We start from the raw sequence: 27,235 nt of genomic DNA on the forward strand, positions 1-27,235 counted from the left end.
CTTGGGGGAATAAGTACTGAGTGGATGGGTCGGGCATTTTCCTGAGCACTGCCACCAAGGGGATGGAACTGCCAGAGGGGCTGTCAGTCCGAGAGACCACATCTAGGGGAAGGTCTTCTACAGATCTGTTTTCTTAATGCTTTCACCCTTGAATGTCTTTACACAATGCTGCATGTTAGAAAATACAGGCTCCTCCAGAAAAAGCACAAAATAAAAAAAAATCCATTGATCGTCTTCATTCTTCCAAGGGTGACCTTTGTGCCAGAAGTTGTCAGTCCAAAAAATGTTGTGACTTGAGAGATTCTTTGATGTATGCCATATTCTTTCTGATGTTTATTTTTCTTTCTGTCATCTAAAAAGTTGATTTTTAATGATAGAATTCCCCATAGTCTGCCATCCTTTGCACCGTTAGAAGGTCATGTAATGATTGTGCTTAGGATGGCTATTATAGCAAAACCGAAAACACTAAAACCTTTACTGTACAACCCTTAGGCAACCTGGGATCTGCTACTTCAGGTCATCAGTGAATGTTACTAGTGTGCCACACTTCTCGGTGCATTAGACAAACCAGCAGGCTTTGTGCTGGTGAACCGCTTGATTCCTTAAAACACACGGTGATGCCTCTCGTCTTCCCCCATTTTTCAGACCCTTAGCCAGATTCTATCTGTGTTGACGATGCTGAATTTAACGTAATCTAGAGCCGATTTCTACAGATTTTTTCATGTCTCTAACACTTGTTACTCAGTTAAAAACCAGTTAATTTTGTTGCTATACCACTAAATCTAACCATTTCGATCACTGGTTCAGCTCATGTATTATTAATAACAAACCAAACTCAACTTATTAGACTTGAATTTCAGATCTCAATTTCTGAGCATTTAAATACAAGTGACCTTGGATTTTAGCGCAATTAAAGCAGAGCACACCATTGCTGCAGAAATTCAATTCTTAGTGCCAAGATTTTCAGTGATGTATTAAAGATTACCCTAATGCATGCAGGGTTAATAACTGCTCAGTTCCATACATCACCTTTGAGTTACTTACAAAATTACCTGATTATTACAGGAAAATGCTCTGTGATTTGCCGATCAGCTGTTTTCTTACCTTTGTCTCTTTGGCCTCCGTCCAGTGCCAAAAGTAACACTTTTAGCCAGGTCTGCAAAAGCATTCAACATTCAAATGAGCCAAATCCTTCTAAAAATCTGAATAACTTGGTCAGGTGCCTAGAGGGTATTGTGGTTTTTTGGAAAGAACTGACCTTGATTATGACTGCTCAATATGTCAGAAAACCCAGAGTGGCCTTTCTCCACAAAATAAAAAGAGCTATCTGTGGCCTGTAACTGGTTAGAAGTTGGAGGAGTTTATTTTATTTGCTGTCAAAGCTGACATTTTTTAGTATCTCCAATATTTGTTATGGTTATTCATTTAGGAAACAGTCCTTGTTATTCCACCGCTAAGACAGTCTAAGCTCTTCGCTTGAATATCAGTCAATATATCCCTTAGCTACAACCCCGAGAAAGTGAGAATCCTGTGTGCTGAAAGAGAATTGCAAATAGATAGCATTCATGATTCACGGGCCTCTGCCCTTTTTGTTAACAAGTCTTAACAGATTCTGTAATATTTGCTAAGCCATCCTGTAGTGTTTTCCAGCTGGGGAAGATTTTTTAAAAAATAATTAAACCCGTCCTAAAAGATATTGTTTGGACACACTCTTAATCTGTAGTTTTTGTTTAGTTTCATTTGCTTTTCTTTGAGTTTTTAATAATCTCTGCTCCCCATCGAGTGCTTTGAACTGTTCAAGGGGCTTATCTTAAACTGCCTGAGCGTGCTGAGGAAACGGATGGGAGAGGAAGAAAATCAGATGGAACCTCCTTGGGAATTTTATTCCCCCTTTACAGATCTTGAGCTGAAAAGATAGTGAGACGTTTTGTGCCAATTCCCTGCAAGTCCTCCGGAGCTGGTTACTGCCTTTCCCAATCTCTAGCAGCAACCGCAAGCTTTTCACTCGCTGCCAGCATTTTACATATGCCATAGGGTGCTCTAGAGATGACAGCGGTGTTGAATCTCTGCATTGGGTGTCGTTGTGTTGGGGTTTGTATCAGCTGGGTGCCAGGTGATGATGGCAGAGCTCAGCAATTGTCTTATGCTGACTTTGAGGAGGTTTAATTTTCTCTGTGGAGAAGGGAAGTGATAAATGTTATTCTGTGCTTTACTTTCTCCTCTCTCAGCTTTGTAGTGGCTCAGGTCTTTGTGGATACATGTGTACTGTTCATGTGTGGCATGGAGCTTTGCTCCTTTTCTGGTAGAAACACAGCTTTTACAGCCAGCGAAGATTTTCCTCTGGGTAAAATTCGACTTTCTCCTCTGATTTTGCATTGAAATGTAGCAGGTTCTGTTCTTTCATGCTGCTTCGATGCATATGGGAAAGCTGACTGTGAAGTCTGTGGCTACAGATTTATTACGAAGCAACTTCTGTAGCAGCACTAGCATCTGGTCCCTGCAGACTGCCTGCTCCAAGTTGTGTGCTCCAAACCCATCAGTCAGTAAAGCATTGCAGTCAGCAACCTTAATATCCTGCCTTGCTTATAAACTACAGGTTTCACTGAGAAATGTCTTGAAATCTCTAAGGAAATTTCCTCTTCAGAAATTTGTCTTGGTGGTTTTTGGTACGCTGCTGAAAGAATATACAGGCTAGAACAAATTTCCCAGCTGAACTTTGGTTCTACTAACATGAAGTGTTGGAGGCATTTCCCTAACAGCGAAACAATAGATTAAGCATTACAGGATATCCTCTCCCTTAAATTGAATTTCTCTTTTACACCCATGTGTGTGCATTTGTACATCATATGGACTCATGTACAACCGTGTTGTTACTAGTTTTATCTTTTCAGTTGCATGCTGCCTTAAAAATAGTGAGATCTCAGTAAGAGCATTTCACAATAAGAATGTCAAAGTCTTGTATCATTAATAAGGGATCATTTTCAGAAGAATATTTATGTGAATTTGAAGTGCTCATTTTCTCATTTTCCACTCTTAGAATCTTTGGACTGTTTATCATTAGCTTCCAAATGCTTCTGTGTGATCCAAATATCACATTATGTGTCTTCTTTGGAAGCAGGAGAATTACTACATACTGTAATCTGTATCATCAACATCCCCTTTCTACATTACAACTAACAGAGAAACTGGTGGCATCTGTGAGACTCCTCTGAATTCATGGCATTGGTATTTGTAAACTCAAAAAGAAGTGCTGCAAAGTCAGGTTGGAGCTCATGAAGTTCTGTGCTTGGAGCATACAGTAAACACATAGCTGAATATTGAGATTGTCTATCTTTGCTCTTTTTTTTCCCTACGTATATCTACATTTATCCTTATCAGTCAAAGCTCCTTTGCCAAATCTTTTAATATTAAGTATTTCTTTTAGTTTTCATCTGTTTCTTTCTCTGTTCTCAGTACTTGCAGTGTAGCAGACAAAAAACTGAAATAAAGAATATTTGTTCCTGGCTAACTCTTGGATCATAACTCATTTACTGCTGTACTAGTTGATAAGTGATATCTCCATATATCTCTCTATACAGTAATATGTCCTTAGGAGAATCACTTTATCATGCCATCAGAAAATTCCTGAATTATGCTTTCTAAGACTGGCTTTTTCTGTGCAATGGAATTTTTTCTGTCTCTTCATATTACAGTGTGTGATGATAGATACATTTGTTGTGTCTATAAAAAGAGTAATGCTTTGCGTGCTCATTTTAATACTCTGTATTTAACTCTGTATTCGTGAGGAAACAATATGCTGCTTTGCATCCTAGTGGCTTTTATTCTTGAGGGACACAATTAATTTACACTCCAAAAACCAAAGGGTCCTGGAACATCTCTGAATCTTACAGTAACAACCTCTGCAATAGTTTAACCAATTTCTCCTGCAGTTTGGAAGCTTAAAAGATAAAATTTGGAAATCAGTCATGCATGAATACACACATTTTTCTTAAGAGCAGTGTTTGAGAATTCATAGCTCATGGCCTTGTTAAGTCAGAAGTACTTACATTACTGAAAGTTATTAAAGGGACGTAAAAAACTTCTAAGCATGATTTAGTCCCAAGAACAGATAAAAATGTTAAAAATCATCCACCATGATACAAAAGAAAGCAGAATTTTTCATTGAATTGCTATTGAGAAGAAGAAAGATGGCATGTTTCTATTTTGTTGTAATAAAGACGAGCTTTCTGTTTGATCCAGAAGTAGGGCTGAGGTGAAACAATCACTCTCAAAAATAATTTTTGTTTTTTACTGGAAGAACTAAGGTGTGCCTGTATTTCTAATGGTAAATGGAATGACTCAGGTAAGTATAAGTTTGTAAAATTGACATTTGCCCCTAATAAAATTATGGAAATGTGATATGGGATATGATCAACAGTGACTCAGACAAGACATTATTGCTAATGCAAATGATGGTTTATGGAGGATATGTCTTGTCAAATGTGTTTGTTATTAATTTTTATGATAAAACAAACTTATGCAGGGTATTTTAATGTGTTCTGTACAACATTTTTTTACAGAAAAATAGCATTAAACCAAATGATTATTCTGTGTTCAATCAAAGAAAAACTAATGATCTGGTAGATCTGAGAAGGTGGTTGTAAGTGAGAAAACCTCATGCTGTGGGGAAGTTTCCAAAGAGATACTGTGCTTCATAGTGTTAGGCACAAGAAGCATCATTTCTCTTGCTTAGTCAAGATGAGATCGAGAGATGACCTGATCATTTTCTATAAACACCTACATGTGGAAGAGATTTCTGATGATTGCAGGTCTTATATCTGAGCAGCATGATGAGATCCGCTGGCTGTTGTCTGAAAATTAAAAAAAAATCAGTTCAGAAACAGCACATGTTTTAAGAGAGAGTAGCTCCCCATTGGAACAACTACCCTATGTCATTTGAAAACATTAAATCAAGGCCTTCTAGGCTATAATTTTACCAGGTTTTCTGGGACTGATATGAAAATCATGAGTGCAAGAGGTTAGTGCAGATGGTTGCATAGCCCCTTCCTTGCCTCAGACCGTCATGGTCCAGAGGATAGGAGAATAACTTCTCCTTCACCTTTTTGCGTTCGTTGTATCTTTGACTGCAAAGGAACTTTGATCTATTGAAATAAGAAAGGGACTAAATGTTATTATTAAACTAGAAATTGTTTACTATTTTCCCATTCTATGCTTTAGGACCTTTAGTAATACTTTACAATAATATGTTTTATACCTCTTCTGCATTAAACAGAAATGAAAATCGTGGCTTTACTTCAATATTAACATGACCATTTGCCTCAAAACTTAGGCAGGGTTACCAGTCTCCCTCTGTTTGCTAATATTCAATGGCAGTCAACACATTGACCCAATGTCCCTGTCTGCAGAGCAAGCTGCCAGATTAATTCCATACAATGAGAAATTAATCAGTACTATCGATCTGCAGTCTTCTTTATAGGAGACTTCCAGAGTGCTCTTAATCTCGTGCTCTTTTCTATTTAAACTTTAAAAGGTTTTATATGTTTCTCAGTGCAATGAGCTACCATGTGTTTTAGGGTTATAAGGACATTAGTGTGTTTAGGAGGATGTGCAAATATTAAAGACATAGTTTACAAACCTAACAAGACCCACAGGTTTTCACTTTCTTCAGGAGTATTTGTGTTACTATTTCAGTAGGGAAAGCTATTTAAGGTAAGGAATTAATTGAAGGTCTTATTTAATTGGTCTGCTACGAAGACATCTTCATGTTCACAGCACAGTTTTTTCACTCACCTTTACTTTACATTTCATAAGGTTTCATAATACTTTCTTTTGGCTCTAATCTCAAGCTCTTTGGATTTTCTAGTCTGTAAGCCCTCCAGGGCAGGTTACTTATTATATGTCTGTATGGCACTGAAACAAAACCCTAGGTTGTTTGGATACGCGTTGGTAAGTGGTCGTCTACATCAAGACTTTTGAAGACTAGGTTTTCTGGATGTGAGCAAAATGTGGTGTTTTCTATTGTGAATGGTCCGTCTTTGCATGTCTTCAAGCTCCTTCAGCTCTGAGCCTCCGTTCTGTGCTCCTGCAGGGATTGAGCGTAGCAGCGGGAGGATAGTCTGGGCACCAAGTCTGGAGGGATGTCCACAGACAGGAACCTAGTAGTGCCACCTGCGATTCTGGAAAACGAGTGTGAAAACTGTTAGGGATGAGAACGGTGTAACAGAACAGCCCCTTCTTCCACATCACCCTTTCAGCTGCAGTGAAAGCAGTAGATGGGTAGAAAAAGACTACCCCAATTCAAGATAAAATTCCCGCCAGAAGCTTTATGAAATAACTGGGTGGATGGATCCTAAGATCCACCCGGGTTCCTCCATTCAGTTATTTCATAAAGCGCGCGCTGGCCCCCTGTCACGTTCCCAGCTGATTATTTTTAATCTTTCTTTCATTCAGGTTCTCTCAATTTGCCCAAAGGACATGAGAGCAGATATTTGCGTGCATCTAAACCGGAAAGTTTTTAACGAGCACCCTGCCTTCCGGCTGGCTAGCGACGGCTGCCTGCGAGCCCTGGCTGTGGAGTTTCAGACGATCCATTGCGCCCCGGGGGACCTCATCTATCATGCTGGGGAAAGCGTTGACGCTCTTTGCTTTGTGGTCTCGGGATCCCTAGAAGTCATCCAGGACGACGAGGTGGTGGCTATTTTAGGTACTGTGATCTCTATTGAAATGCTAGTGGTTTGGATTTATTTGCCTTCTGCTTAGCTTTGAATATTAACTAGTCTTGCCTAACATCAGCTGGGACTGCAGGAAGCTCGTGGTTGTCATGAGTTGGAGACGTCGTGTCTCCAGAGATACTACTCTAAAAGCAAACCCTTCATCTTTTATGCCTTTGGGAATGCTCTTTCTGCCCAGTATGGCTTACCGGTCACAGTTACAGTGTCTCTGAGCAGACGAGAATGGCATCTGTGTGCCTGACATCTTTTAAATAGCCTGAGAGAGGAAATGCACATTGTTTTATATTAGTCCCTCAGGAGGATTTCCATCTTAATCTTCACACTGGGATTTTCATTTGTCTGTATTCTAGCCCAGAATAACACCTGCAAACAGTCTCGACAAGGAAGCAAAACCGTTGCTTGTAGTGAACTGGCTTTGAAGAAGATAAATAGTCTGATTGGACTATGCAAAGAGATAGAGATGCACCGTCTATCCAGCCACAGTCTTGAGAAGTCTGAGTAATGGGGGAGCTCCAGGTTAATCATGCCATCCCCCCGCTGTGGTGTCTGGTTTGCCGGCAGTGGGTGGGAAAGAGGCTAACACAGCCTCCTCGCTAGCTTGTGTGGGATCGGGAAAGGTGTAGCAGATGGTGGAACTGAGTGGTCAGCACCAGTGGTGAGGCAGGAGTCATCCTCAGAGGCAGAACAACGTAGAGGAAGAACCGGTGGCTTTGCATGAAAACCACCTAGAGTTTGTCTTGCCTGTTTAAAATAGACCCATTTACTGTAGAACTCGTCTCCCGTTGAATATTAGCTGTCTGCCCTCTCTGAAACTGGAGCTGTGGCTCCCTGAGGGCAAATCGAGTGGGTGGCCTTGTCCTAGGGGACCTCTCACACCCCACTGAAGCTCTGCACTGCTTCTTCCCTCTAAGGGGGGCTCCATGGGTCCCCCTTGTGCCCCATGGGGACAATCGCTGGGCGATGAGGGTTACACTTGGGAGCTGCACTGGCGCGTGGGAAGAGGGCAGACGTGGGGAGCCAATACTGGTCGTGAATCAGGGCTTCAGCTCCTTCCCAGCTGGCAGCAAGGGGGAGGAGGAGAGAAATGAGGACAAGCACGTAGCCGAAGTTGACTCCTGACGTGTTGCCGTACAAACCTGTGTACAGGTGTCCTGCACTGGGGTGGGACTGGCCAGCATGCAGGTGTGTGGATAGGACTGCTTGGGGATGGCTCCCCAAGGGCAGAACCCAGGTCCTCCGAGCTGGAGAGGATGAACTGGGGAAAATGCACATCCATGCTCCTTTGAAACACCTGCTGCAGCTTTCCGTATGCTAGTATATACTAAGGTTTTTAAAAAGAGAGATTTAATGTAAGAATGAATCTATTTGCATATTCAGATGTGAAGTCATTGTGGTGAAAGCTCTAAATCTGCAATTTCCATAGTAAAATATTCCTTGTCTTTCAGCTCACTGGACCATTTTATTTTTATTATTAATCTCAGTGATGATATCTTATATTTGCTTACAGCTATTTAAAAAAAAAAAAAAAAAGCTTTAAGAGTAAGTAGCAGCATTTAAACAAATAAGTTTTCTGGGTATTACAATGAAAACAAACAATAAATATGTAATTTACTGAACTAGAAGCCATCACTAAATGGATTACATGCAAAACTTTATTGCATTTACTAATGCATATTGTGTGTTTGGAATGACAATAAGAACTTTTTGTTTCTACCTTGTAGATATGGTAAATCTAGTATCTGTCTTAGTCTCCATTTGGCTGGAGAGACCTTTAACTGTATCTAGTTAAAGAGAATTACCTTTAATTACCAGAAGTGGCTTTGATTTTGCCATGGCCGCTGACAAGCGATCCCATGACTCAGAGCTATGTTCACTGTGTACTACAGGGATTGGCAGAACGTGTAAATGTAACTTGAAGCAAGATAAACTGCTTCCTCTAGTCATAGAGCACACTGAAGAGTTTTTTCATGCTCTGACAAATTATTTAACAGAATCGTGAACTGAGTAATTATGAGATGTCATATCCTAAAAACTTACTTGTGGAAGAAAGCCTCCCAGATGCAGTTGCAAAGACTTTTATAGTGGCAGCTGTGGCACCTGAAATGGTGACTGCAGATCAGATGGTAAAGAACATAATTTTTATCTATCTGTTCTGCCTTGAGAAGTGCAAGCACAAGGAAAGTGAATCTGCCTAAGGGGGAAACCAGGTTTAAAAACCTCTGCCTAACATGAAAACCTGCGCAGCCTGCTTTAAATACTCCAAGCACCTGCTGTCACACTGGATTTCCTAGGTAAAGTCAACTGAAGGGGTTGTACTACCAGCCTGTCCATCTTCTCCATCCCCCAGCAGTAACCTAGAGTGGAAATGCGATAAGTATCCTTTGGAAATTTGTCCTCATTCATTTCCTCTATGGGAGCAGGAGCGTGGCAGGACATGCTGTCTGCCAGCCTCTGCTCCTTGCAAAGCCATCCGTTTCCTAAGTTTGCTTTGGAACCGGTACTTTGCAGTTACTGTTTTAATAGTGTAGTGTTAATTAATATGGTAGTGTTATTTGCCTTGCTTAAAGGGAGAGAGAGAGAGAGGTGTCTTTTTTTTTTTCTTTACCATGCTCACCCACAGATGGAAGTTTTGATGTATTCTCAAAAGTGGAATATCCTAGAAAAGTGAATCGGGTAGGAACGCCAAAACGGGTTAAGAACGTGCATCTTCCATCTCTTACATTCATGCTTCTGTCCGAAGTGCAGGGCTTCATCCTCCCTTGGGTCCTAGCATGAATCACTCCATGATATTGCTGCTTTTTCCCCTTCTCCGTCTTCCCTTACCACATTGCCTTTCCTCGCGGCCACAGTGAGTTGACACATCCAGCCTCCTTGCCTGCTGAAACGGTGTCCTCAGGAGGCTTCGCGTCCCGGCCAGGTGCTTTCTGCAGGTCCACTGTGGAGACAACCGTCCTTTTGCTCAGCAGCAGTTTTCCAGGCTCAATGGCCTCAGCTTTGGCATTTCTTGTGCTCAAAAGCAGGTGAAACCCAGTGATTGACAGGGCATCTTGCAGCACTGTGACATTTTGTTCTCCCCTGGTTTGGTTTTGTTCTCATTTGTGCGTAATCAAATGCCCAGCTGCTGCAGTAATCAGCATTAAAAAAATCAGTACAGTAAGAGAATGAATCCAATTGTAGATCTGCAGTTTATAGGACTCATTAATGAAGGTACCCAGGTGCCCCATTACATTCCCCTCATTAGTTATCTCCATGTCTTGAGGACAGTCTCCCACCTTTTGCAGGTGGAGTAGCAGAAACGTGCACACCACATGCAGAGCTGGTGTGATGGGGTGCTGCTTCGCTGGAGAAAACAAGATCCAGTCATTTTAACATAACTCATCTGCAGTTGCCAGGATAATGGAGAAGGGCAAACAGTCTTGTCTCTAATTATCAAAACTTTCTTAGCAAGTGAGGTGACCCTGAGAAGGCACATCAGTAATTTTCCACCATCTCAAGCAGGAGTAAACAATTTAACTGCCGCTGCTCTGCATGGGGAGGTGTTATCAGCAGAGAAGTCTCAGGAAGGACCGGGCGTTTGAAGTCCCCCAGGCTAATGAAACCAGGCATCTGCTAGCAGAGGGCACCTAACAATTCACCCTGCTGCAATTAACCTGAATTTGCTCCGTGTGAGGAGTTCCACGTAAGTGGTGATGCCAACCAAGTGTCTCTAGAAGATGCTTTCCAGCTCCCGCTATTTGCACAGCTGACTGCGTAAGTTGTACAGTAACTTAAACCAGGCAGATTGATTAACAAGGTTTAGAGAAGTCGTTTTGCCAGCAGAAAAATAATGATCCACCACGTTGAAATGTTGATTGTAGGAATTGATCAAAAATACTGCTCAAACTGCATAGCGATAAAAATATATTGAGCAGTGAAATCCTAGTGGGGGCTGCTGCTGAATGAATTCAATTTCGATAGTCAAGCCAGAATGAATATAGATTTAATAGCTCATGTTTCAGCTGCACTTAGGGTCCTGATCCCATATGTATTCAATTAAGTTGTTATTTGCCTTTATCTGTTGCATGTTAATTCTCAGCATGTTCTGCGTATAGTCCCAGAGCAACCTGTTGTTTATTGGATTTATTGCTTTTAGGCAAGCCAGAGTTTCACTTATTAAAGGTCTGCTTCATGAATTATTTCCAAATATTTGGTTCGGGAAGGGGATATTATGCAGTATCAGAGGAATTAAGGAAAGCAAGAGCGCAAGTGGCATGTCTTCTTGAATTTGGTATTACAGCTGCAAATAAGGATGAGTCTTTTTCTACTCTTAATCATAACATGTGTTTGGAGGTCAAAAGATTTAAGTCTCCTACCAAATCACACACAGGAAATTTCTTTAGAGGCTGAGCAAGTAGCAGCTCCCATTTAGGTGAGCAGGAGACCCAGGCCCTCCATAGCGCTCATCCGTGGGTGTTAGTACTTTGGTGTTTGGCATCCATACATCCACATTTTGAATTTCCTTGGTGCTACACGGCCAAGCATGTGCTTTCTGCAGGACAAGACTGTGTGTGATGCACTGTATGACACGAAAAACTGTCAGTCAAATTCAATCTCATGGTTTTGGTAGATAATTCTGTAATTTTAAGTAGTTTAGTTGCAGCTTGGTTTTCTTCTCAAGTGGAATGAAGGTGGCAGAATTTGCCCTTATGTCAAATCAGTTCTTGATATTTTATACTGAGCTTGTTTTTTGGTTTTCATGTGAAGTAAACCAAGGCGGACTAATTGTGAGAGTTTCCGCAGGTTAGTAACTTGCACCTGGTAGCAATTTATGGAACAGCCTGTGTCCTATTTCATCTATAGGAAAGGTCCCTTTCGTTCCAATGAGTTAAAGCTCTAAATTAACTAAGAGGAAAATGATTCATAAAGGAAAGGGTTGGGTTTTTTTCAGCTAGCAGGACTGCAATAATTAATGTGATGCAGGTTGATTTTTAAGTATTGAATCTCAAAGTATTTTGCAAAATACTTGAAGGATTACTGATCTGACAACCAATGTGATGTGCTGCTCTGCAGTGTGCAATTCTTCTTAAGCACGTGCCTTGGAATAAGTCATACCTTGCAGGTCTGGGTTGGCGTACATAGTACCATGTAAGATTTAGTCCTATTGATACTTGTTCAAAAGTGTTATTAGTTCTTACTAACAGAGTTGAAGGGGACACTCAATTTTTCACATTATTTTGTAAATTTAAAATTTTTTCATCTCTTGTCTGCATGATAGTTAACTATAACAAGAAGCATCAATCTTAATTTAGTGCCAACTGGTGTGTTATAGATGTGATCTGCAGCCTCCAATGTCAGAAAGATTCCTTTCACTGAATTGAAATGTTTTTGAATTAGACCTGCATGCTTCACTGCCAAACTCAGGAACTCAAAAGTCTTGGCAGCACAAGAAAAGGAAAATTATTTTAAAATCATGTGATATATTTCTTTTAAATCAGACTAACAGTTTGAGGCAATCTGATTTGCCTTATGAGTTTTGAAGGTGGTGGGAATGGTCATGCTTTCGAGTTTATTTCCTCAGTCAGGAAGGATAGAAACTTATTTTTGTATAAAATCAAAATGGAGATATCCAGTCTCCAGGAGCTGGGGCTTCTAGAAAAACATGAAGTACTAGGAGACTTGCACTAAAAATGAAAAAGGTGAGGGGAGAATATCTATATAGACCTCTTGCTCTTCTTGCAGCAGTTCTGAATGCTGGAAGAAAGGTAACTTTCTTTTGTGTTTCTAGGTGCCGATGGGGAAGGTTGCACTGTGTTAAATAATGCAAAGTGCCTTTGCTAGCATGGACTTGGATCTTTGGCACAGTCTCTTGTTATTGTTTCTTTACTGACTATTTTAACAATCTTTCAAATGCTAGAAATGCTGTTTTCTCCCATCATTCTGCCCTTTCACCTGTTAACGTGCAGTCCTGTAGAGTTGGATATCTGACTGGTCAGTGCTCAGCTCTGATCTGATTTTCAAGGGACTTCGAGCCCTTCTGGATGCCCCAGAAAAGGCTGAAGTTTTGGCTAAAACATTCACAGGGCAAGGAGACCTCTCTCACAGTCTAGTAGTCATCTGTGCACATCATAGGCTGTGCTTACAGGAAGCAATGATGTCCCAGATGGCAGGAGGCAGTTAATGAATTTGCACCTCTACCTCACCCCCAGCTTCTCCAGATCCCCCCTTCAGACTTAAACAGCTGTATCGGCTAAGTCCAGAAATCCAGCCAGCCCAGTAGCTTGTCGCCAAAAATGGCCAATAGCCGATGTGCAGGAGAAATTAGGAAGGTGAAGGAAGCAAACAGAAATACTTCCCCAGAATATTCTCCAACCCTCCATTGAATTGTCTTTCAAGGTCTTCCTCACTCAGAGGGAAATCTTTTGTGTTTAGTAGCCACGGATGGATTTTATTCCATGGATACATCCCATCATTTGGTAAACCTATGCAGCCAGCCTTGTTGTCCCATGGCAAGGAGCTGCAGAGCTTACCTACTCGCTGAACCATCAGAGAACTGTTTGCTGCTCTGGGTAACAGGAGCTGCTTCCCTCCTTGCTCATTTGATTTTGACATCAGTTTGAGGTACGTCTGTCCCGCAGCCAGAGGTTTTACCGCAGATGTATAGACACGGGCAGATGTATTTGTATGAATATACATACCAGTATATGTAATTATGGCTGCAGGGACTTGATATGTGGTCACTGACCTCTTTTTTTGTGCATGCTGCCATCACTTCATGGCTATTAGTGCCTGAGCTGATTAGATGAATGTTTTCTCTACATGATGCAGTTTTACTGATTCTGCAACAAAATCAGCCTTTGCTTTTCATAAGCAACAGAAGATTTGAGCACATCATGATGGAAAGCCTACATTATTCATCATGTCTGGCTTTTGCTCGTGTGACTGATGGGACTTTGGAAATGTTCTAAAATGGGGGGAGGGGTAGCTGGCCTATTAGCTAAGACTGCACAGCCCAGAAGAACTCCTTATCACCCTAAGAGGAAGTCTTGGTCCCTTTTATGTGTTTTTCCTCAGTGCTGTTCTCCACCAAGAATTTATTCTTCCACTGCCTGCCCAAACTTTCTCCCAAAGGCCCCATCAAATTCTCTTGTCTACGAGGATATTTCTTAGCTCAGTTTCTGTCCCCATCTGGAGAAGGATCAATTTTGCCTTATATGGCTTCTGAGACGCTGTTTAACAAAAGTGTTTCCTCTCGGAATCCAAGGACTTTTTCATTCCCTTTGCAAGCTTCTGGGGAGTTTCATAAGGCCCTTAAGATTTGTTCTGCCTGAAAGGTCCAGGCATGAGCTTCTGTCTCACAAATTGGCAAGTCAGTCCATGGTGCAAGGCTGCGGAGAATATCTGCCCCCCGCCTTCGGTATGGGAGAGTTATCATAATATAAAAGATAGACAAGTGTATAGAAATATCATTATCTATTATATGGTTGCATACCATATGATTGTCTCTAAATATATACACAAGCATGCCTGAACATATATGTATGTTTTACCTACAGGCATATGTACATAATACACCAGCAAATTTTTGTCCATATTTAGGATGATACCAGTGTAGCTATTTCAGCAAAAATTATGCCTCTCACCAACAGCCTGCACATCTCTCCGTGGTTTCCGTGGTTCCTTCAGCCCCAAATCCTTACACCCATGTTCCTGCCAGCTTTAATCCAGCAGTATCCAAATCCTGACTCTTCCCTCCCCTTTCCTCATACCAAGTGCAAAATGTAGGCAAGCAGTTCCCACTCTAATTTACGGCGTTCCTTTTTTCAGAAGTGCTTTGGGTACTGTGAGAGCAGGGGCAGGAGGACTTCCCAGAGCTTCACCTCCATTCAGGAGCAGGTATTAAGACTGCTCAGGACTCAGGGCAGTGCAGATTTGGGAGGTAACATGCTGGGGCCTCAAGAAATCTCTAGAGAGAGGCTTTGAAAAGCCTGCAGGCTGCATCAGCCCCAAGCACCTCTGTATTCCCAGCCCAGCCCCGGGCTTTACGTGGAGGTGTGCGCATGTCGTGGAAGTGTCCAGGGTATAGGTGCCTCCGAGTAGCTGGTGTTTCAGACCTACCAGTTAAATTTTCTTTTGCAACTCTGAAAGTTTTTTTTCATTTAGTTGCACTGTGTAAAATTAAACTTGAATGAATAATTACCACTCTCTACTCAGTGAACTACGGTTAATAGGGGCGAAGTATAGTACATTAATCTCTGTAGTTATGAGAAAAGATACATTGTTTTGGAGAGTCTGGTTGGGTTTGTTTTCATTAAGTATGTTCCTTAGCACATTTGTAAGAGGCAAACAAGACTCGGAAGTGTGTGTGGGAAATGTCAAATTCAAGAACCCTTAAACGCTTCCAAGATTTTATGCTTTCTGAAGAGAGTAACCCACAATATAAGAGGAGCTTATACTTCACCATTCAAATCCAGTGACTGATGGCTCATGGAAGAGTGAATAAATTCAGTTCATCATGTCCCAGCCTTTCTGAGGGACCCAGTGCTGTTCCCTGCCTCACTGAACTGAAGGCAATGAGAAGATCTTCTTGAGTTTATGAATGGTGATTTCAGTTATCTGTAGTTTGGGTACACATTCTGTAACACGCCATCGTGCAGAGTTTCAGAGTGAGCATCCACTGCTTTCAACCTCTTGGCTTAAATTAACTGTGTGTTACCTTAAATTTAGAAAGAAAACAAGTATTTTGCTCACATTTCTGTGGGAAAATTGTAATAGTCCCTATTAATGAATTCTGTCTTTTTAACTGCACTCTGCAGCTGCTGAAAGCATGACTCAATTCTGTCCTGTGTCCACCTCAGAGAGCAAATCCATTAAGCAATTTTGTGCATTTCAAAAATGGTCTATTTCCTATAAATTATGTAACTGTTCTGAGTATATCTGTAAACCAGGTTTTGAACTGTTGGTATAGACAAGGACAATTAACTGCAAAGGGTAATTTCAAAACAGTACATTGGATAAATGATATGTTACTAGGAAATGCTCTGCGATAAGAAGAGCATTTTAAAGCAACTTGGTTTATAAATTATACCAGCTATATTATGAATTATAGTTAATTTTAATTACATCAAAATATGCAGAATTAAAAGCAGTTCAATGAGAATGCAGTTACAACCTTTCTAAGGGATGATTCTGCTACACAGACTTTGTTAGAAAATAAAAACGAGGAAATTAAGATAAGGACTTGCACGTTTTACTTTACTCTGCATGAGAAATGTTAGGTATGTTTTACTGGATACAATACCTAAACCAGAACTGGAAATAGAGAAACAGAGCCTCTGACCCCAAAAAGTAATAGGATTGGATAAATTATTAATCTGGTCTGTGTTCCCAAAATAGAGTTGAGCGAAATGTTACAACTACTTAAAAGAGGAAATATTAGAACGTATTACCTTTTTTATCCCCAAACTACAAAATCACTAACCTTCACCAAAGGGCTGCTTGAGGTACCTGAAATCAATAGCAATACCACCACTGCCTGCCTGATGTTAGTTTCCTTTTAATAACTGCTAAAGTAAAGGGCTTGGATATCATTGGGGTCTGAAACAGAAACCACCCTTTGTACCATGGTTTCTGCTTCAAGATTTGAGGTGTCAGCCACAAACCACACACCGTGGCCCTTGCCCAGCCCGTGGCTGACAAGCAGCTGGGCAGCAAGAGGCAGCTTTTGGATGCTTCAAGGTGCTTTCTGTTGCTCCCGCTACTTCTTTTCAGAGCAACCATAGGGTCCAAACCTGAAAGCGTATCTCCAGTCTGCATCCATGCTGGTGTTGTGGTTGGGGTCAGGAGTGTGATTTTGAATCTGATGTCCTGGTCCTCCTGAGCTGTCCTGCTGCAGTGTCTAGCATGGCTGCCTGGGGGTGTGGATTCCTTGCAGAGGAAAGGAAAGGAGTCTGGTGTATGTCAGAGCACATCTCATGAACTTTCATCCCTTGGAGCTCATCTGTCCATGGGACTGGACTACAGCTACTCCTAAGTCCGCAAAATGTGCAGGTCCTCAGCATCAGCTCTTCTGCTACACTGCCTACCAATGTAGAAATAGCCTTCAGGTGTAATTTTCACATCTGGTTGAAGTTATTTATATGTGCAGGTGTCTAAGGTGTCAAACTCTTTCTTACTCAGTAAACAATTAAATACATACTTAAGCATAAGCCTCTACTTAAGTGGGCGTGTTTGGGTTTAGAACTAGACATCTGGATGTGTTTAAGATTTCAAGCTGGATATTTAGAGGTTGAAAGTCTCAGGGAGGTTTTTGGTGGGTTTTTCAGAAGGAGTGTTGCCACTCATGCTGAATTAAAAATGTTTAAATCTCCTTTAGAAAGTGGTCCTTGGGCCCTGGAAGCTGGCTTTTGCACCATACTGCAAAGCCATGGTGATGCAGGAACCTGATGTCATAGGCTTTTGGTAAGAGTGGTGCTCCTAAGTCACTTAGGAACAGACCCTCAGAAATATCCAATCACCTGGACATTAGTTAAGTGCTTATTATATTCAGGAGCCTTTGAAAAATCCATTACCTGCATCTTCAGCTACAAGGAGACCTTTACAATCAGGCTTTTATGCTTTGTGACACTTCACAGAGCAATCTATAAATACCTTAAAAACCTGGGGCTACTGCTAAGGATACTCAAGTACCTCAGATACTTTTAAAACTTCTACCCTTATTAGTTTTCAAAGCTAGGAGCTTCTGTTAGGATAATTGGAAGCATAAGGCAGTTTGGGAAGAAATCATTTGTGTGCTGAAGAATGCTGCATAAGCATTACCTTTTAACAAATTTGTCCTGCTGTTTTTCAGGTAAAGGTGATGTGTTTGGTGATATCTTCTGGAAGGAAACCAGTCTGGCCCACGCATGTGCCAATGTACGGGCTCTGACATACTGCGATTTACATATTATTAAACGAGAAGCCTTGCTTAAAGTATTGGACTTTTATACTGCTTTTGCAAACTCATTCTCAAGGAATCTCACGCTCACCTGCAATCTGAGGAAGCGGGTAAGGCAACAGCTCTTGTTTTCCCCTTTCTCTCACCGAGAGATTGCACGCTCTTGCAGACTGTTTGAGGTGTTTAGCAACCCCCAATTTACTCTTGATGTTTTCAGGTCACTGCAGATTAACTGGCCTTCCAATAAATGTCATCTCTGTTTGTTAATGATGCCTCCATAGAAGTTACCTGTAGATTTGCAGCTCTGAGAAGCAGTCCTAGCAGGGTGACATAGGAATTACATTTCTTTTCCTTTTCTTCACAGTTGCTGGGTTTTGGCTTTTTTCCCCCATTGTGTAATGTATAAAGTTATATTTTATAGTCTGATAGAATCAAGATGCTGGATTCCTCAGAGGTGAGGTTTAGTCTCTCACCTGCTAAGATATAGGTCAGAGGACAGTCTGATGGATCTGCATGGCATAGACCAACTAAGAGAAATTTATTGATGTTAAATAAATAAAATGTACTCAGCAAAAGTACTGTATTAATACCTGCTTGTCTTACTTGCATAGTTTAGAATTTTAATATGGCAAGGTTAATAAAGCTTGGTAGCGATTCTACATTCACAGCTCACTTCTTAAACCCTCCTGCTCATTTTATAATCAATCAGCAATGCTCACTATCCATTAGTCCTTTCAGAGAACACTCCATCTAAAAATTAATTAGCTATAAGGATGTGTCTTGAAAACAGGTTAAGGGATTCTTTAATTCGCATTGCGGCTGCAAAACTTAATCTTTATGATGTTTTTTTTAAGATTGATGAGGGTTATATAAATTTCATTTGCATAGAGAAATCTCATAACAATGATTTATAGATTATTGAGCATTAACTGTGATCCTCTAGCCGCTGAAACACATTTTTCTGCAGCTGTACCTTGGGCATCTCACCTGATAACGTAGCAAGGCTACCTCAGAATTTCACAAGACAAATTCAGCCTCTGCAGTAATAGGAATTCAACATAACTAAAATTTTACTTTTCTGAGTCTAGTTTCTCTCTATCCACTGGAGCACCTTACAAATGCTTCTTTCAAAGGAGGTTTAATTTTTAGTGCATTCTTTGTGCTCGCTAATATACCAAGTATGGCACAAAATACCCATGGCAAAAAGTAGATGCAATGGGATTACAGTCCCCCTCTGTCTGTACTAAAGCCTGAATGAGCTGAATTATAATCAGGTTTGGTTCCAGCTTGTCAGCTTACCTCTGTTTGAAGGTTGTTAACTCTGCTTCAGACCTGAAGAAGGGCTTTGGGGCTTAAAAGCTGGTTTGGGTTTCTAGCTTATTGCTTCTCTGTTTATAAGATGTCCCCCAAACCTTAACTTCAGCATCCCCAGCTTGCCATCTTGCCTACCTGTAATGTGCCACCAGCTACTGTCCCGCGATGACAGTTTGGCTCAGGCATTGCTGACGGTGATTTCATGGGACAAGATAATGCCACACGCATTGTGCCAAAATGTATTCTTTCCTTCTTAAAACCGTAAACCTGTCACTTCAGCTAGCTTCCTGGGACTCCCCTTCCCCCAGCAGCCGTGACAAGGCTGTGTACAGCAAAACCACATACATATCTTTTCCTGACTCCAGCGATGTGCTGGAGTTCAACTCTGTAGTCCAGGGGTGCGTATGGAGAATAGCCTCCTGGCTGGGTTTTCATGGATTTTCTTCTCTCCCATGCACCTTTTTTAAGGAAAATTAGTTCCCCTGCAGGCCCCTGGCATAGGGAGTCACCCAGGTGGAAACACTGGTGGGGCTCAGGTCCCCAGTACAGATACCTGCTCTCTAGCTCAGTGTTAGGTACGTGGACTTTGCCATGGGGGCAGTGACTCAAAGCAAGAAGGAACGGCACTTCTAAAGAGATGTTCGATTTCGTAGAAGGAAAGGAAGTGTTGGCTGGGGGCACGTGCGGGCTTTACATGAGAGTGGGTGGAGAGTCAAAGAAAGGTTGTGTCAATGTGGTACCTGCAGGGTAGAGTTCATTTCGCTAAAAGCTGGGTGATGATGTCCAGGCTAGTCACTGGTCACCTTTATCGCCCATGAGGAATGGTTCCTCCAGAAGGCAATCACCTGGCCCCTCTTCAGTGCCCAGTCTGGGATGGGAAAACCACCCCCTTTCTGCTGACTTTTGAGAGAGTCCATGATCACTAACTTTTAAATACCTAGGGTATATCAGATGAACTCCACCTATGATGTCTCCTACACTTTTACTCAACAACTATGTTGGGAGGACTCTTACTTCTAGTATTGCAGTAAGATGTACCGAGCCACACATTCTGTGTATTGTTCTTAGGCACAAAATAGATCATGCTACTTTCAACACCAGGGACACTATCTAAGTCCTGTTACATTAAGTTATTCAGGGGATTGTTTCAAACCTCATATCTGCTGAAAGTATACGTGATTCCCTGTTGGGCACAGAAGTGTTTGACGGTGAGTTCATCTCTTAGGAAAAGCAGCGCCATCCAGGACAGTTCCATCAGGTGAACAGAAAACAGTAGTTCAGGCAATGAGTTTAGGTTGACAGAGCTGCATTGTACTGCAGCAGTTTGTGCTGGAGTCATGTAATATAAAAGGAAAGAAAATCATTGTTTCCTTTAATTGATTTCAATAGAAATATACTTAGCACTTTTTCTATGTAGTCATCACTCATAAGGTTTGACATTTAATTATAAAAAAAATACACTCCTTGCAGTTCTGTGTTCAAGAAAATGGCTGTTGTCACTGTCAAAAATATATAAGCAGAATTGTTTTTTCATCAGGTCTGCTCTTTGAAATATGCATACATGTATGTGGGTCCACACACACATGTGTTTGTGCTGCACTGCCCCTCAACCAGCACTTAGATGTCGTCCCTAGACTGCAAAACAATTTAGACATTCAAAAGGCTAATAAATTAATAATAGTACTGAACACAAAAGGTTAGTTCCACATGACAGGGAAGAGAAAGTCTTGCTGAAGTGGGAAGATAATGTTTTCTCACTCCCAAATAACATTTAGAGGCCTGGCATGTTGAATGACCTACTTAAGGCATCTGCTCAGCATGCTATTATCAACTCTGGATTTTTGTTGTCTTTTTTGTGTTAGGTAGCTCAGCCATCACGCTGCATTTATGAGCCCATAAAGTGAGCATGTCTGCTAGCTTTTCAACCTGCAGTCATCTTTCCTGCCCAGGGTGGCGAGGTGACTTTTATTCTGTAATTGCAAAGTATTGCAGCATATCATGTTTCGTGCTCTGAAATCTTTCTGGCACATCTAACGTCACTGTTGCACACTCCAAGGCAGAACTAGGACTTTGAACTTTTTTTCCAAACAGGGAAAATAATTAATCTGGAAATATATTCTTGAAAAATACAATGAGATTACATAGCTGCCTCGGAGGACTGAAAGTTATAAAGCAGTGTTTGGGATGAGTCTTCAAAGAGTTAATTACTGCCTTCTGATGTTGGAAGAGAATATTAATAACGTCTAATTCATTAAGTGCTTTTCAAGATTTCACACAGCTGGAGGAGGACCTCTCTGCAAGCTTAAGCCATGGAGCTTGGCCTGAGGAGGGGGAGCCAAGACAGACCTCTAGGAGGCTCGAACCTGTATAAATAAATGTACATTTTATTGATGGTCAAAATTCAGGAAGGCAGGCCCACATCAAGCTACCAAATATGTTCCCACAGAAAACAAGTGTTCAGCTGAAATATTTTTAAAGTTTTTTTTTTCCTTTTCTCATCATTGGTTCCATTTGCATCAGCTAATGCACCACCTCCACCTAACTGCTAGACCAACACAGTCTGAGCAAGTGCAGGAAAAAATCAAACTCAAATTTTGGCCCTCCTGAAATCCCAACTAAAATTCTCCCTTGCTTCAATAAAGCAAAGATTTCCCTCAGCTTGTAAAGTACACGGTCACATGCTGCTGTTTTCTACCATGAGCAAAAAGAGCTGTGTTAGAGAAGTGAGTCAGGAGCAGCCAGGGAAGAGGAGGATTGTCCATATAGGAGCTCTGGTGCATTTTCTCCTAGAAGGTGTTCTGGAGAATAAACCAAGGAGATGCGAGGAGAAACGAGTGCCTTTAAGGCAGTGAAATACCATCCGGAGAGTCTGGGTTCTTTTCCATGACACTCTTAAAGCCAGGAACAACACTGTGAGCGACTGATGTTATCTAATTCCTCCAGCACACTGTGAATCTCTGAGGCTTTTTAGCGGGTGAGGCCATCAGACTGTCTTAACACACGTCCTGTTTTTCTTTCTATTTCAGATTGGAGTAATTTCTTTTTAAATTGGCTTTCTGGGTTTTTTGGGGGGTTTTAATGAATCGCATGTGGTTTCTTGACTGAATCACTTGTCATTTCTGTGTCACATAGTTTTTAGAAAAGCTTTATTTTAATTTGAATTCTGCGTTCATGTCTCCTAAAAGTGAAGGTTGTACCGAGCTTCATTCCGGATCCCCCTTCTTCTTCATTTTTAAGACTCTCCAGATGGCGTGCGATATTAGCAAGTGTCCTGATGCAGAAGCAATGTCAAAAGCAGAAAGCATTGCTCTGCATATTGGCCCTTGCTCCTGAAGGTTGCACATGTTCTGGTGAACCTGAGGACTTTCGCAGGTTTTGAGCTCTGAAAGCCGTTCACAATTACGGCAGCTTAATTCAGAGCTGTTTGCGCTTTGCCAGCTGGTGCTCACACTCAGTCCTGATCAGTTGTGGGGAGTGACTTGCTTACATAGAAAGGGATCAGAGCTTCGACCTTGGGTAACTGGCAAACAAAAAGCTGTGGGGTAACTGTGGAGCAGGATGTGCTGAGCACCTCCTCTGCCCAGTGGTCCATCTACACGGGCAGGTCCATCACCAATTTTCACCGTTTTTTCAGTCTATTATTGGGAACTTGCTCCATGTGGGACAGTGGTGATGGCAAAAGTATCTGGGAAAACCAAGTTTTTCCATCATTATTAATTACGAGAAGCAGGGGAGAAAAACATGCTGCTTAGGGAGCTGCTGTGCCTAATAATGTAGATCAGCTGGTGGGGGCTTCAGTGGGGTCCTGGACTCCTGTCCTGTAATAGGGAATATGCCCATCCCCAGGCTGGTACTGGGTCCTCATCAATCTGTCACTCCTGGTACTTTCCTTTTGCATGTGCAGCTTATTCTTCTGCTGGTTTGAGCCAGTGTCAAGGGTCCCAGGGAGTGCAGGATCAAGCCTCTGGAAGGGCAGATCCAACAGATCAATTTCTATTATGGCTTATATGGCCAGCAGGCTTTTGGCATCACTTATCTCCGAGTTTGTTTGCAACTCAATGGCTTGCTCAAGCCTATTGAAGATTAATTTGATCAGCTTCTTGATGGCAACATGTATGGCATGTTTCCTTTCCTTGTCTGTATCTTTGCAGGGACTTAGAGCATCTGCAGGCTGATACATCCTGCTGCTTGCTGACCCTAGCTGAGGCAAAGGCACACAGAGGGGTTCCTCATCCAGGCATGGTGATGCCCCTCTTCTCTTCTTTTCACTTTTCAGGGAAAAACACTGAGTGATGTTAGTCACAGCCCATAGCTGTGCTGCCCATGACATTGTGTTTGGACGTTTACAGCTCTTGCTTCATTACTGCAGTAACAGGCAACTCTCTTGTGCCCATGGCAAAGGACACCCTCCTCAGCTGTGTAAGCCAAAGGTCTGACCTCTTGCTTTTCCTCCTCAGTCTCTCCTCACCTGTAACTCCAACAAAAGTAACACACCTTATTCCTTTTTTTCCTCTTTTTTTTAAAGCAATAAGGTCGGTTCAATCTGGGCATAAATGGGCTATTTACCTCCTCATGCTCTCTCTGTAGAGCTCACACGCCAGCCTTGCCTTTAATTTCACCAACTTTCTTTCTCCATCTCCATGTGAGAAAGGATTGTTCTACCTTGTCTCAGGATGCTCCTGCCCTTTCCTGTCCCTCTCTGGTCTTTAGTTGCCTGGTTTTTTTCTTCTTTTATATGAACATGTTGTCCCAGAAAATGAAGTCCTATAGCTATAGTTTAGCTGTAGCGACAGTTTAGCATGATTACAGAGCAAACAAGTTATGGTTTTGTTTTGTTCACATCTTAGCAGACTCTGCAGCCTCCGTTATGCTTGAAGAAGCTTTCACTTAAGACAATATTTTTAAATTTTTTATTGTTGGGTTTCATTGCATTCACAGCTATTTCCAGTTATGTTAATATTCCATTGCAATACTTCCTAAAGAACTGTTTCACTGATTTAGATCTAGTACTACTTCTGATGGTGTCTAGACATGTATATTAAATGTGCATGGGACAGAAGAGCACACTTCAGACAACACATGACCTCATCCAGACTACCAATTGACAGTGGTCGCTGGTTGGTCCATGCCTGGGAATTTCTTGAGAAACTGCTAATGGGTCTGGGCCAAACCCACATGAGGAATTTATCAGTATGGAGAATGGAGTCATTCCTTGTATATTTGTATCTGTGTGGTTACAGACAGCCCTGCACAGTCCGTGCTATACCTTCTGCCATTGAGAGCCATGCAGTTCCTTGTGAGTGAGGATTACAGATCTGAGGGTAGAGGTTTTTCTGCAGCTCTTCCATCTCCTGCTCCCCTGAGCCATTCCTTGTGTCTTTGTTTCTCTTCAGGGACATGGGGATTTGAGTTTAAAGCAGTCAAAGCAAGGAAGTTAGTCCTTGGAGGACCGTGCATGACTTTGCTAGGTAGAGGAGCAGCATAAAAATTCAAAGAGAAAGCTGCGGCAGCATTAACTTCACCCCTCTGCCAGACGGCATGGGACAGCTGTCTGAGCAGAGCGATTGCTGTAAAAGCTGTCGGTGGGTTTGCTTTCTCACTTTTTTTTTGGTATCTGTGTGCCTCACTCCCTTCCCTCTCCTTTTTGCCACTTCATCATCTCCTTTATGGTGGTCTCTTCTGGGCACCCTTCGGGTCAGGCAGACTGTGGGAAATCAGGGGTACAAGAGCAATTGTGCCTCTGAACCACTAAAGCTGTGCCAGGGTGGTTTAGGCTGGACATTAGGAAGCATTTCTTTACCAAGAGGGTGGTCAAACACTGGAACAGGCTTCCTCGAGAGATGGTCAATGCCCCAAGCCTGTCAGTGTTTAAGAGGCATTTGGACAATGCCTTTAATAACATGCTTTAACTTGGATCAGCCCTGAACTGGTCAGGCAGTTGGACTAGATGATCACTGTAGGTCCCTTCCAATCAAAATATTCTCTCCTCTCCTCTCCTCCCCTCCCCTCCCCTCCCCTCCCCTCTCCTCTCCTCCTCAAGGACTTGGATGTCTTAGTGAGAGTTTAAATACTTACCTGAAATACAGGGCATTGTATATCCCACGGGGTCTTTGGGAGGCTTGGGGTAGTATAGATTCATGGCACATTCTGGATTACTACATTTCACCTTTAGACTGCAGGCAGATGCAGAGATTAGCCAACGCGCTGTCATCTTTAATAGTGTTTCAGAGTCACATTAATCCCACAAGGGTACCAGCAGGCCCCTACTCTATTCTGAATAAAATCTCTAAATTAAATACCTTCCTTAGATGTCCTGACCATGCTTCTGTAGGAGCGAGAGGCAAAGCACTCTGTTAAAAGTAGGACTGAGTCCAGTTCTGATAATCCTTTGACATTACAGAGATAGACTTATTTTTTCATGCACATGTAGCTTCCCTGTCTAAATCTAAATCAAAAAGACATTTGACTTTGTTTGTCATACTGCTGTTTTTTGTTGAGAAATGCAAGGCAATTTAGCATACTTTTCAATCAAGATCTTTGAACAGCATGGTATGGCTGCAGAAAAAAGTCATGTGTGCTGATATACTGCTTTCTGCATGCAGGGACTCAGCAGATTTAATAAAAGGCACTCTGCTGATTTACCCCAGCAAAAGGTATGAGCATCTCTTCTTCAGGCAGGCAATGCAAAGAGTGACTTATTTGTGTGTGGAAAGATCATTAAACAGGAAATATCAGGGTTGGGTAGCGTCCGTAGGAAAACAAAAATGTAAGCTGGCTATGTTAGAGTGAAGAGCCAGATTGACGGTGATTTGCTATTGTACTTTTTATGAATTAAAACCATTTTCTTATTTAGAAAGCTGTCATAATTAAGAGTGTCTCCTTAGTTGACTCAGCAAGCCTTCTGCAGGCTCTCTGTTAATATCGATTCAGGGCAGTGTTGCTTGCACAGGACTTGAATGATGATAAAAAGTAAATCAAAGGTTTACTATATTTAATCTTGTAAATATTAAAAAATAAACATTTTGTGTTCACCTCCCCTCATCGATTAAAATTGATGCTTTTAATCTCTTCCAACTGCTAGGGAAGGGGAGGGAATGTGCATGGTGCAACGGGAAGCAACATTGCCATTTCATTTTTGATTGCCAGTTAAGAAGGTTTTTATCATCAGCCCCCCCTGTGTTTTGATATTGTCATGTCCACAGGCGCCGGCAGCTCAGCCAGCAGCAGACCCGAGCGGGTCACCGTCCCCGTCCCTGAGCTTCTCTTGCGGGCTGTTACTTTGCCAGGCTCAGCTCTGCGGCAGGCTCTCTTTTGGGCAGGTGTCCTAACAAAGCCGATCTCCCCGTAGCTTTGCGTGACTCCTCTGGTGCCTAATAAGCCATGGGAGTATTACAAATGCATTTGTGTTACCGCTGAGTGTAGCCAATTTATTTTGTGATGCCCTCGGTGTGCCCAGGAGCTGCCACTGCTGCAGGTGGTTCCCTGCTTGTGGGCCACCTCCGTTAGGTAGAACTGCGCCTAACGCTGAGGCCACTGGCATCCTACCAGGTAGGGTTTGCACAGAAAGTGGGGAAAGAGGTCTGCTGTGTTATCTCACACCCCTCCAAAGAATTAGCCCAGAGCAATGGATTTCTTCTTGCCTGGGTTGCTGAGCCCAATTGCTATGCATATCTACAACTTTTCCAACACGATAACCACAAAAAGAGGGGGAAATGTTACAAAACTGAGATGATTAATTCCAAGGGTTCTGGTTGCTTCTGTTGTTGCTTCCTGGAGCTGAACACCAGACGTTTCGGTAACACAACGCAGCATGACTTGCAGGTATAAAAATGAGTTTCTGCACCAGGCTTCTCACTCCCCAAACCTTACTTCTGCAAGACTGGGAATGCCAGTCGCGATGCACCAAAAGCCATGGCTGGGGAAAGAAAACTTCTGCCTGTTCATTGGGATCATATAAATGGATTCCCATAGGCTTCAAAAGGAGAAGGCAGAGCTTTAGCATTCACCCCAGTGGGAGTTTTCTGGCTCTGCCCAAAATGGGATCAATTTTGACCAATCTAGAAATGATCTGTAACAATTTCACAGCTGTTTTGTGCTGGAGAGAGCACTAATTTTATTCTTGTCTCTCCCTCTCTGAACAGGTTTTTGCCTTGGCTTGCACAAAAAGGCTCCTCACCAGTTACATACTGTAAGCTTGTAAAATGCTAAATAAAACTCCCTGTGTAAGGTCTTTCTTTTCTGTAGAAGTATAAATCCATCCATTTATTGTTCTGCAGCT

The 27,235-nt window shown here is 42.0% G+C and overlaps 1 protein-coding gene across 2 annotated transcripts in view; it reads left to right on the forward strand.

Annotated features, from left to right (window-relative positions):
• The window catches only part of KCNH5 (potassium voltage-gated channel subfamily H member 5), a 159,238-nt gene that overhangs the window by 112,583 nt on the left and 19,420 nt on the right, over positions 1-27,235 (forward strand). For both annotated transcript variants that reach the window (XM_049828989.1, XM_049828990.1), the window contains 2 exons: positions 6,451-6,703; positions 17,557-17,753. In XM_049828989.1, coding sequence (XP_049684946.1) covers positions 6,451-6,703; positions 17,557-17,753 — 450 coding nt within the window. The remainder of the gene's footprint in view (positions 1-6,450; positions 6,704-17,556; positions 17,754-27,235) is intronic.

The sequence above is a fragment of the Accipiter gentilis genome, chromosome 25 (assembly GCF_929443795.1).
Source record: "Accipiter gentilis chromosome 25, bAccGen1.1, whole genome shotgun sequence".
In the NCBI taxonomy this organism is placed as follows: Eukaryota; Metazoa; Chordata; class Aves; order Accipitriformes; family Accipitridae; genus Astur; species Astur gentilis.